General features: G+C 39.5%; 1 protein-coding gene across 4 annotated transcripts in view; it reads right to left on the bottom strand.

Annotated features, from left to right (window-relative positions):
- Positions 1-12,964, bottom strand: part of LOC136876530 (spermatogenesis-associated protein 20) — a 496,029-nt gene that overhangs the window by 20,281 nt on the left and 462,784 nt on the right. For all 4 annotated transcript variants that reach the window (XM_067150561.2, XM_067150558.2, XM_067150559.2 and 1 more), the window contains exon 11: positions 504-703. In XM_067150561.2, coding sequence (XP_067006662.1) covers positions 504-703 — 200 coding nt within the window. The remainder of the gene's footprint in view (positions 1-503; positions 704-12,964) is intronic.

Raw genomic sequence — 12,964 nt, 5'->3', positions numbered from 1 at the left:
AATGAGAGACCTTGTAAATGGCCCCAAATTAGTAAACTGTTGTCATTCATCTTGAAGTATAATAAGTGTGTGTGTGTGGGTGTACTGATTGGGTCATCCTAAACTAAATTAGATCAATAAAGTAGACAGTATTTTTTTCGTAATATTATGTACTGTGTGTACAAACAGATGGCTTTTCCTCATCAAGCTCCTTGGCTCAATGGTCAGCGTAGTGGCCTTCGGTTCAGATGGACCCGGGTTCGATTCCCCATAAGGTCTGGGATTTTAACAGCATGTGGTTAGTTCATAAAATTCGGGATTAATACACACACATTCACTTTTACATACAATATATCCCACTATTTACACCACAGAGAAACACATGGGATTGGCATCAAGAAAGGTAACCGACCGTAAAACTGCGCTAAATTCATACGAAGTTCTCACCCCAGATAATTAGAAAAATGTCAGAAAAAATATTCCTACGTAGGAAGAATTATTCACGTAAAACAAGACATGTTTACCTGTGTAGGCGAATCGTGGTAGAGCAGAAGAGCAGAGCACATCTCAGGCAAGGAAATGGGTAGCCGAGTTAGGCGGTTGGTAAAAGCGCCCAGCAGTCGTGTCGCCTTCATGTGCAGTTCACCTCGGTTGAGATACGCTGCAAGACGTTGCAAGTTGCGTGCTGACACCGAGTTGCCGGATGGTTCAGCACCGTCTTGATCTGCAACACGGAAGAAAACCGAAACAAGTGTAGTCAACAGATATAACAATATAGCAATTGACTCTTTCACGGCGGACGTTATACATTATGTCAGTGTTTTCCGGGCTTGTAGACCGTGGTCAAGGAAGCATAATAGACGGAGCCGGCTGGGACAAGTAGAAATATCATCAATCACTGAATACTCCCTGCTAGCAGGCCATGACATACAGTATAGCAACACCAAAGTACTGTCAATCTCTCTTATCTTATCACGCCCGGCTACAAAAGGGAAGCCACTGAAATCCTGAAGCACACCAATAGCTTCAACCGTAAGAAGGAATCTGAACGGGCAAACAAAGCCTGGTTTCCAGTCCTGAAAGCTTTAAATCCTGGAGGACACGATGGCCGCGGCAGACCAGAAAAAAGAAACGGGTGATCAGTTGCCTGCCTCCGCCAAGGCAGGTCGACGTACATGGGGATCCTTAACGCTTCAATCACTAGCCGAAAAACAGCCTATTAGCGACCGCCCCTCCAGCATGGCGGACCAATAGGCGAGCAGCACACCGTAGCCTGCACTATATAATGAGGTAGAACTTGAGCTTCGCTGCTATCGAAGTAAGTCAGAACCCTTGACGATGCCGAACGCAGTCTTCGGTGAAACGTCGGGACCATCACATGCTCCTGGACCACGGCCCACAAGCCCGGAAAATACTGACATGAGATATAATAATGTTCAATATTCACTGACAGCTAAGCAAAAAGAAATGACGTGTCTCAATAGTTATTACAGATGACATTCGTGTCGAAGCGAAAAAATAACTAAGACAAAACCATCTGAACAAACAAAAGGGAAATTAACGCTTGAATAACACAACGAATCATCAGAATTTAAAAAATATATATACATCAATGAACGGAAGAATCAGAACTAATTCTTCATAAATGAAGAATTAAAAAATATACTATCGAAAACACCAAGCGAGTTGGCCGTGCAGTTAGAGTCGCGGGAGACGGTAGGCTCGAATTTCACCGTCGGCAGCTCTGAAGATGGTTCTTCGTGGTTTCCCATTTTCACACCAGGCTGTGCCTTATATAAGAACATAGCCGCTACTTTCACATCCCTTCATCGCCGAAATTCTTACACGCATTAGTGCGACGTTAACCCCCCCCCCACAAAAAAAAATCGACAAAGCCTAAAACATTTTCACATAGCCTTTATATACACAAGTGAAATTTTGGAACGAAGTATGAGTGATGAAAACATCGTGGTTAAGAACTCGAGACACAGAAATAGTTCAGCAGCCCACTGATATGAGTAAAACTTACATTCAGGGTCTTGAGTAATCAGCATGATGAAAACATCGTGGTTAAGAACTCGAGAGACAGAAATAGTTCAGCAGCCCACTGATATGAGTAAAACTTACATTTAGGGTCTTGAGTAATCAGCATTTTCAACATTGATCAATGTACTTAACAGTCATGTACATAGTAACTATTTTAAGCCTGAACGGGGTTATTTAATGTAGGAATACATGTACAGTAAACACACATTAGCACCGACCGGAGCCTACAAATTAAACTACGAAAATTAACATATAACTCATTCGAATGATTTTACAAACTACAGAATAATACTGCACAGGCAAATGGCAATTTAAACTTGACCTTGTTTTTTTTACGACTTCAGAATACATTTCGAAATGATTTACTTAAAACTAAAGGTATACTGTAACTGGACAACAGGCTGCGTGGCACAGCCAGTCGGCGTGTGAGAGATAGAAAACTGTAATAAACTGATAAGTTACCGAAAGATTGGGGAGAAAACTTCATATCTTTGTATATAATCTGCAGAAAAATAATATGCATACTTAAGATAAATTCGAAAAATCTGACCAACTACACTCTTCGAAAAATAATATAGTGGTTTTACGTCCCATCAACTGCGTTTAAAGGTTTCTGAAGCCGCCAAAATGCTGGAATTTTTATTCCACAGGAGTTTGCGTTTAAAGGTTTCTGAAGCCGCCAAAATGCTGGAATTTTTATTCCACAGGAGTTCTTCTCCGTACCGGAAAATCTATTGAAACGAAGCTGGAGTATTTGAACACCAACAAGTACCACCGGACTAAGGGGATGAAAGACCAACTAGAGCTCACGAAGACGTACCACTCAGGCTAAACTCTTTGCTAACAGTGGACATGGAATTCTTTTGGGTTTATGCCGTGTGACATCGTGGCCAGTTGCGGTTCACTCCTTGAAGAAGCGCACCAAGTCTTCGTGAAACGTCAAGTTACTTTGCACTTAGTCTCCTTATACACAGCATTAATGAAGCATTATCTACGGGGTTAAGGAAATCCGTGTACATGACTCGGTCTTTAAATATTTATGATGAAAGTTCGTAAAGTAGAGGGCCTTTCACTATTATTTTTGAAGCACATAAGGGTCAAAATTCACTTTACCAAGGTGTAGAATATAGCTTTAAATTAAAGACAGCCTCAAATTAAAATCAATTTAACATTATAGGCTAAAATTAAAAAGAAAATTAACTTCATTACAAAATTGATTTAAAGTTGTAACGTTACATATTATTTATGGCAATCATGCCGGTCATGAATGCAGCCAAGAGCAACGAATTTCGTTTCTAGTTGTCAAGAATAAAATAACAATATTCTATTAAGTTACTTCAAGAAGTTTTATCAAGCACTGACGGATAAGAAAATATTATTATTATTATGAATATCTTTGTGGAGGAGATTTAGGTAGCAATGAAATGAGTGAATTCTGAATCGATGCAATTTATGCAAGAGTGCAAGAAGTGAACAGGTAGCATTATTTTAAGATAAAGACTACTAGGCATGACTTAGAATAACATGACAAACTACATACTAATAAAGACTAGTAAATATAAACAAATTAAGCATATTAATATGACATTACAATGATTTCATTATATCATTATCGCCATCATTCTCTGTCAGAAATTTAAGAATAGCAGGAGAGCTGGCATGTGATTAAAATGACACATGCAGCTCATCTCCGTCGAGGGTGTGCCGGAAAAGAGCTACACCATCTCAGGAGGAGGCCACGAGTTATTATTATTATTATTATTATTATTATTATTATTATTATTATTATTATTATTATTATTATTATATAAAAATATGACGGCAGAGTGCATTTAGCACAGAAGAATGTCACTCAGCCGAGTTGTGTAAAGATGTGCGCGCGCGCGTCTAAGAGACCACCCTCTCTTAAAGATCGATTATTGAAGGAACCGAGTTAAAATCCCATAAGGAGAAGGTAGTTTCTAACGCATGAGAAAGACTTATGAGTAGCAAGTCTTTACCAAGTTTCTGAAGAGGTAAGAGACACCCTCTACCATAGTCCACAGTTTTGCTGCAAAAGGTAAGGTCTGGATTCTGTATCTGCGTAAATAATCGACCGATTACCTGAAGAACTCAGGAACCAACTGAAGGTAGCCCACTGATCTTTGCTTTGTAGAAGTTTAAAATCTGTTCGGTACAGTTTTAAAAGCAATAACATTATGTTATGTCCGGTTCTATGCCTAAATGGTTAGCATGCTGGCCTTTGGTCACAGGGGATTTACGGCAGGGTCGGGAATTTTAACCATAATTGGTTGATTCCGCTGACACGGGGGCTGGGTGTATGTGTCATCTTCATCATCATTTCATCCTCATCACGACGCGCGAGTCGTTTACGGGCGTCAAATCAAAAAACCTGCACGTGACGAGCTGACCTTGTCCTCGGACACTCCCGGCACTTTAGCCATACGCCATTTCATTTTTTCATGTAATCTTATTGGCTTTACGTCCCAGAACTACTTTTACGGTTTTCGGAGACGCCGAGGTTGCGGAAATCAGTCCCGCAAGAGTTCTTTTACGTGCCAGTAAATCTACCGGCAGAAGAGAAGACTGACTTATTTGAGCACCTTCAAATACCACCGAACTGAGCCAGGATCGTACCTGCCAAGTTGGGGTCAGAAGGCCAGCGCCTTAACCTTCTGAGCCCGTCGGTTTTAAAAGCACAGTCAAGATGATGTGCCTCCTAACTATTCATTTCTTCTGACGTGCTGTGATGGTAGAGATGTGCAAGAATGCGAAAAGTGTGTTACCTCTTGGATGTCGTGTAAAAATGACCCGCAATAGATATGGTGGATTATCAGAAAGGAAATCAGCAGACAAATTTCAATTTAGCAGAATTAAAACCAATTCCATTTTAAAATCAAAAGAGCATATCAAATGAGTGGAAAATTAAGAATTTTTTAACGTTACTAAAAATGAAACTGTGTTCAATTTATTTCCAAGGAAAATAAAAGTAAAATACTGTAGTGTACAAGCATTAATAAATAAACTGCAGTAAACTACGCTTTAGGTCACATATATTTTGCTCCTAAGTTTAAAACATTATTATTGAAAATTACTCTCTCTTAAAGTTCATTTCTTCAAAGAACAGTCGATTGACGCTTAATACAGGCTTCACTGTAGGGCCTATATATTGCAAATTCGTGCAACATACATTCCGTGTTTCAAAGTATTATCTGGCTGTACACGATGTTTCTGGCACGGAAATTTAACAAAAATATACTGATACCAGGATTAAAAAACACTTTTTTTTGCGTAGAGTAGAAACCTTATTGCGATATCACTTTTAACGACCTATTGGATATAACGGCGAAATCTAACGGTCCCGTCCAAATCCTATATAGACACTGTATTTAAAAAATAACTTAGTAAGACATAGCTTATTGCGACATATCGTGTAAAATGGCGTATTTTTTCACACTTTCTGATAAATGTATCGATCAACTACAACGCCAAATGTTTAATTTTGTTTATAACACGTTCGGGTATTGCTGACAACAAAGTAAAGCTTATTTTCAAACTGTTGTTTTCAGTACATTGTAGACTTCAAATCTTTATTTATTTTTTTATTTTTTTGTTAGTGGCTTTACGTCGCACCGACACAGATAGGTCTTATGACGACGATGGGATAAGAAAGGGCTAGGAGTTGAAAGTAAGCGGCCGTGGCCTTAATTAAGGTACAGCCCCAGCATTTTTCTGGTGCGAACACGGGAAACCATGGAAAATCATCTTCAGGGCTGCCGACAGTGGGATTCGAACCCACTATCTCCCGGATGCAAGCTCACAGTCGCGCGCCCCTAACCGCACGGCCAACTCGCCCGGTAGAATTCAAATCATTCTGTCTGTTAAATAGTCAATGTAAGCACCGCAAGTGAAAGGGAAAAAGCTTATATTGAAGACATGTCTCAGATAATAAGGCGATTACAAAACTGGAAAACAAACGTCAGCGAATTGGGCGCATCACGCGCAACGATTTCTACCATCTGGAAGGTCAGAGAGAACATCTCATTTACTAGCCAAGAACGTGCGCGACATTATTTTTGCTACTTCCTTCCTCACCTATTATTTTATATTTTGCTGGCATTGTTGCTGTACGTACTGTGTAAACATTACAAGAAAACTTCCTCTCACTCGTACTCCAGAAATACTATATTGCAAATACGGCTTCATACTTCACTTATGTTTTAACTTTATTCTGTTAATTAATCATGTACTTGTGCAACCTAAAAGTTACAGATTTGGCATTTTAGCAACAAAAAAAAAAAAGGTTTTTGCGACTATCTCCTACAGCGACCGTTAATTGGCGGACCCTTCGGAGTCGTTCTAACCGATTTCGACTGTAATTCCCTCTGGTAAAGTAATTTTGAACAGACGTAACAAACTTATTACGAATAGGCTAGTTCATAGTTATTATTATACAGTATGGCAATGTTAATTCCTGTGGTGGCAGCCATATTTGGCAACTTTCACTTCTCTGAATAAAATACAAAATATCCGCAAGATATGAAATAAATCTACGAAGTTTTATATATCTACGTAAAGCTAATACACTGAGGATTATCGTGGTGACACGAAATTGCATACATTTTGAATAGAAAAATGTACAGACTGTTCAAAGTGTGTAATTCGTAAATACAAAATATAAATAAATTTTTCGATCACATATACACAAAACTAACATGTCGCAAACAAACTGAGATATACAGATTACCAATAATGTACCTGTAATGCACCAGCAAAAGTTTCATCACTCTGAGAAGTATATTCTCGTAAACATTTAGGGAAAATGTACTGGCATGCAATCATTTGGACCACGTTGTTATAAGTTAGTTTATGAGAGGTTCGGCATCACTTTCACTTTCCGTTATCTGATGCGAAGAAATAGCTGATAAACTTTCCAAGACTGACTCTGCATCTGTAAAGATGCCATATTTAGACAGACAGTGGACAAAAAATGTATATCATAAATCAAATAACACCATATATACAGAATTGAATAACTCGCACCGAACGGAAAACTGCGAAATAAAATTAAATTGAATAGCACAGCAGAGCCCGCGTATGTTTGTTTACAAACACTACAAAAATGGCGCTCAAACAGATCGTCGGAAATCTGCACTCATTTATTTCTATGAAATTACTCCCGAGGAGGTTGTAAATATGAATGAAACTGAACTCACGGCTGCTGTGGACATCGAAAACGACAACAAAAAGTAGACTGTCATGACATCTGTTGAAGAAATGAGGGAATTACGAGAAGAAATACAAACATGTCGAATATTCGACAGTTGCCAGTTCTAGGGTTAAAGTACAGCTTTATCCTTGAGGAGAAACTTATCTCTCGAAAAGATAAAATTCAACTTGACCCCTTGATATCTGCAAAACTTCATTCTGTTACGCATTTTACATGCTATTCAATACCAATATGATTGGTTTTGCGTCCCAATAATTACTTTTACGGTTTTCGGAGAACCAGAGGTGTCGGAAGTTTGTCCCGCATGAGTTCCTTTACGTGCTAATAAATCTACTGACACGAGGCTGACGTATCTGGACACCTTCAAGTACCACCGGACTGAGTAGGGATCGATCTCGGCAACCTGAACTTCGTAGGCCAGTGCTCTACCGACCGAGTTACGCAGGCTGGTATAAATGTTATTTATTTTAATGAAGTGAATTCTGTAGTACGATCTATATTACCACGAATTTTGTTATCATAAAATCAGTTACGAGAACAACTTGTTCGTAAAACCCCAATGTAATAACTCTTAATACGGGCTGCCAAGCCGAGGCCGTAAAGGCGTGCTCGGTTCACATGGAACGGTATGGGTTCGATTCCCCGTCAAGTCGAAAATTTTAAGAAAAGAGATTTCTAGGTCTAAAGAGGCGCGTAGCCTTAAGCTTCACTCAGAGTACCAGGCTAATTACTGGGGACAAAAACCATCGGGCACTGATATATCTACCCCGCTTAGTGTCGAGGTTACCCTTCGGATAGTGGAAGCCTATACCTTCCACTCCTCCAAGAGCCTTTAAGCCCATAGGAAGATGCCTTTGAATAACTATTAACAGACATTACGTATTTCATTTCATGAAAAATATTTTGGTGGAGAGACCGAAGTTTCAACTGACGTACTGTACGAAGTAGAAGGAACATAATCTAGTAAAACGTAAAAAGTAATTTTAATTCCCTCAGATAATGAAGTACTTTTTATTCCCTTGGGGATTAAAGGGTTCCCGTAATAACACAAACCAATGGTTAAAATTACATTTTTCAACGCACAAAAGAATTAAATATATTTTATGACGTTTCATTTCAGAATACCGTTTACTGCCAAAGGCAAAAAAATAATAATAATAATAATAATACAATTGTACCTCCCGGCATAAGGGTTCTGAATGGTATACTGGTGAATCTGTAATTAATGAGCGTTAGAAATGAAGACAGAAAGGATGTATTTAGGACCAAAGTCAACATAACTCTGTAAAACACACATACACAGTTTCTGGTTTCCTAATCCTAGTATAGTGTCTCAGAAGTTACAACTGACCGTGACAAAAAATATTTCCGGTATATTAATATGCATTTTTCAAGTGTTAGTAAAAATGCCGTTGCGAAGAGCATATACTAACTTGGCGTTCAGGTTTTGTCGTACTGTTCTCTTGACCAACTATTTTCGCTTTACGACTTCATTGGACACCAAACAGCCCTCATTCATCTCACGATTGTTTATCATATAAACGGAACGCAACAGCCATTAACCGAGTCGTAAATTGGATGCTAAAAAAAAGTGAGCAGACGTATAAAAGCTGATCGATCCCCCAAACAAGCTACACATGGAACTACCTCACGATCGTATTTCACAGACAAAACAACATGAGATATGCGACACACTTCTGAATTATTGCACACGTCAAGATTAAGTAGTGCATTTAAGACCAGTATTTTTCAGGATGAAACAGCATAAGGAAATACATTATTTTAGAGAAATATACAAAGAAAAATTACCAATCACAATACAAGAAAGAAAAGAAACCGTCAAATTAATCAGTACTGACCACGTAGTCACAACAAAACGTTAATCCACCAATCAACACTGTAATTTTTTACTTCAATGTCACCGTAAGACCCTACGTACATGTACCTGCAACCCCAGTCCTTAACTATTACGTAAATAGTTGCCTGTCTACTGCGTATCATGACTGTCGAACCAGATTTGTGAACCACACCTGTGATTACTATTTTAAAGTAAACTGGGCAACCATCCCCTTTTAACAATAATCAAAGGGAAACAAAGAAGAGTTTCGTCCCTTCGAAGAATTAAGTTATCGGTCTCAGAAAGGGAAAGGCCACGAAGGGCGTGAAAATTAAAGCCAATCTATGTCTCGTGAACCTAATAACATTTGGGGTCAGAAGAGAACAAGAGCTGGCCGAGGGAGGGCGGATAGGAAAAACGAAAGTGGGAATCTTTGCTCGAGTAAGCAATGCCAGATTCAGGTCATTCAAGTATTACTACTACCACTACTACTACTACTACTACTACTACTACTACTAATAATAATAATAATAATAATAATAATAGTAACAATAATAACATTGAGTAGTCAGCCCGAAGGCTGGTCGGATCCTCAACAGCTCCACCATCAGCTGTCATAGGCATCACTGAAGAGGGTGCAAGGCAAGTGAGAAGTGAGGTAGTTTCCCGTTCCGTTCCTCACCACGCTAGACGTTCCTATTACATAGTTTGCCAAACCATATTAGCAACATTTCCATGCCATTCTTAAAAGACTGACTGCATTCGGAATGGCATTATTTTCTTTTTTGCTAGGGGCTTTACGTCGCACCGACACAGATAGGTCTTATGACGACGATGGGATAGGAAAGGCCTAGGAGTTGGAAGGAAGCGGCCGTGGCCTTAATTAAGGTACAGCCCCAGCATTTGCCTGGTGTGAAAATGGGAAATGGCATTACTAGCATCGCTCGCATCTCACTTTCATACCGTCATAGCCAACGACAGGTAAATGAAAGTAACAAATTTATTCTACCCACACTAGAAGACATAGGCTACTGCACTGTAATAATGAAAATGAAATGGAATAGCGTATGGCTTTTTGTGCCGGAAGTGTCTGACGACAAGTTTGGCTCGCCAGATGCAGGTCTTTTGATTTGACGCCCGTAGGCGAACTGCGCGTCGTGATTAGGATGAAATGATGATGAATACGACACATACACCCACCCCGTGTCAGCGAAATTAACCAATTAAGGTTAAAATTCCCGACCCTGCCGGGAATCGAAACCGGGACCCCTGTGGCCAAAGGCCAGCACGCTAACCATTTAGCCTTGGAGCCGGACACTGTAATAATAATAATAATAATAATAATAATAATAATAATAATAATAATAATAATAATAATAATAATAATAATAATAATAATACGCGGCTGCCAGATTCCATGTTCAAATTCATTGAGAAGATCAATTTGGCTTCAGGCGGAATGCAAGAATATGTGAAGCAATCTTGACTTTACATCTGATCTTGGAGGACCGAATTAAGGAGGACCTAGAAGAGGCATTCGATAATATTGATTGGACCAAGCTATTTTACATTCTTAAGGTGATCGGGATCAGATACCGAGAAAGAAGGATTATTTTCAATCTGTACAAAAATCAGTCTGCAGTGGTAAGAATCGAGGGCTTTTTTAAAAAAAAGTAGCAATTCATGAAGAAGTAAGTAATGCAGTGCAGTCGAACGAATTCAGGTGATGCAGGAAATATTAGATTAGGAAATGAAGTCATAAAGGAAGTCGATGGATATTGTTACTTGGGTAGTAAAATAACGAACGATGGCAGAAGTAATGAGGACAAAAAATTCAAACTAGCAGAAGTAAGGAAGGGCTTTCTAAGAAAAGAAATTTTATCATTTCGAACATGGATACAGGAATTAGAAAGGTGTTTTTGAAGACTTTCGTCAGGAGCGTGGCTTTTCTGGAAGTGAAACATGGACGATAACTCGCTCAGAAAGAAATAGAATAGTCGCTTTTGAAATGTGGTGTTACAGAAGAATGCTGAAGATGAGATGGGTAGATCGAATCACGAATGAAGAGGTAATGAATCGAATTGATGAGAGGTGAATGATTTGACTAAATTTAACAAGAAGAAGAGATAGAATGATAGGACACATCTGAAGACACCTACGACTTGTTCAGCTGGTTTTTGAGAGAAGTGTAGGCGGTAAGAACGGTAGGGGTAGACCAAGGTATGAATATGACAACCAGATTAGAGCAGATGTGCAAAGTAGTAGTTACGTAGAAATGAAAAGGTTAGTACAGGACAGGGCGGCAGGGACAGCTGCATCAAACCAGTCTGTGGACTGATGTCTCAAACAACAACAATTTATTAATTTACGACACGATACTCAACAACCCGCGATAACAAGTGAGTTGGAAATAGCAGTTGAAAATAAACTGGAAGAAAAAATTTCCCAAAAACTAACGCAAAAAATGGAGGCCATGATAGAACATCTCACCAACAATCTAAGAAATTTAATAGATGAGAAAATCAGAACCCAAATTACACACTTAGCTGGGTCCGTGACCACAGCAAAAACAACTGAGAATGTACCAAGTGGAACTAAACCGAAAGAAATAACGCGAAAATCTCCCAACCCGCTAACTACACAAAGAGCCTTAATTAACGACAAGAGAGACGAAGAGATCTCAGTAAACAACGACAAAAAGGAAGTAGACTTTGACGAATCAATCGGCGACGAAAACAACCAAACATGGACAGCAAGAAGGAAGCGCCGAGGGAATCAACAGAAGATGACCCCAATAGTAGTGGGCACGCAGCAACAACCCCAACAAGAAACGGACGCAACAGACGGCCCACTTCAGGCAGCTGTACGCAAAGCGTGGCTCTATATAGGACGCCTCCACTATAACTCCACTCCGGAGAAACTTATCCGACACCTCCGGAAATTAAAGGTGACGGAAATAATAGAATGTGAGGAAATAAAATCCAAAGGAACTCTAAAAGCCTACAAAGTAGGCATACCATTAAACGAGCTTCACAAAATCACAGTTCCAGAAGAATGGCCTGAAGGGGCCATAATTAGAAGGTACAGGTTTTTTCGTCCCCAAAGCAGAGGTGCAGAACTCGAAGCTTAACCTCCTACTATGGAACGTTGAAGGACTTAAAAGCGCCTTAGAATTAACTGAAGGCGAGCTCCTAAGTAGCCATGACATACTCATCCTGACAGAGACTTTCGCGACGGACAATATAGAAATCCCCGGTTTCTACTCAAAACATATTCCTGCAAAAAAAGGACCGAGGGGAAGACCTACAAAAGGAATATCCTGCTTCTACAAACCAACGATAGGAAGAACATCTTGCGTCTGTGAACAAGAAGACACCATAATAATGGAGTCCGAGAGAGTGACTTTCGTAGGCCTATACATCGAACCACTGACCCCGATTGAAGACATCATAGCAATCGTGATGACTGCTCTAGGAAAGACGGCCACGGGAAAAAGTATTATTATAGCGGGCGACCTAAACTGTAGGCTAGATAAGTATGATTGCAGAAGTAGGGAACTACTACAGATGATGGCTGAAGAGGGATTTACACTGGTTAGTAAGAGAGAAGACAACACATACTTCGCACATAATGGTAGCAGTACCATAGACATAATCCTGTACAAAGGCAACGATCTAGAAGTAACGGACCATAAGGTGTTATATTCCGACGCGGTGACACCAATAAAGAAACATTGTCCAGTGACAACTACTTTCAAATTGAAAGAGTCTACAGGCACACGACAGGAAACAAACCATACGAAAAGAACCTCCAGAAAGATAGACGTGAATAAAATACGCGAAAATGGAGACAAGCTTACCATCTTTGAAAAC

Source organism: Anabrus simplex, chromosome 6 (assembly GCF_040414725.1).
Source record: "Anabrus simplex isolate iqAnaSimp1 chromosome 6, ASM4041472v1, whole genome shotgun sequence".
NCBI lineage: Eukaryota > Metazoa > Arthropoda > Insecta > Orthoptera > Tettigoniidae > Anabrus > Anabrus simplex.
This window is presented reverse-complemented; position numbering and strand designations above follow the sequence as displayed.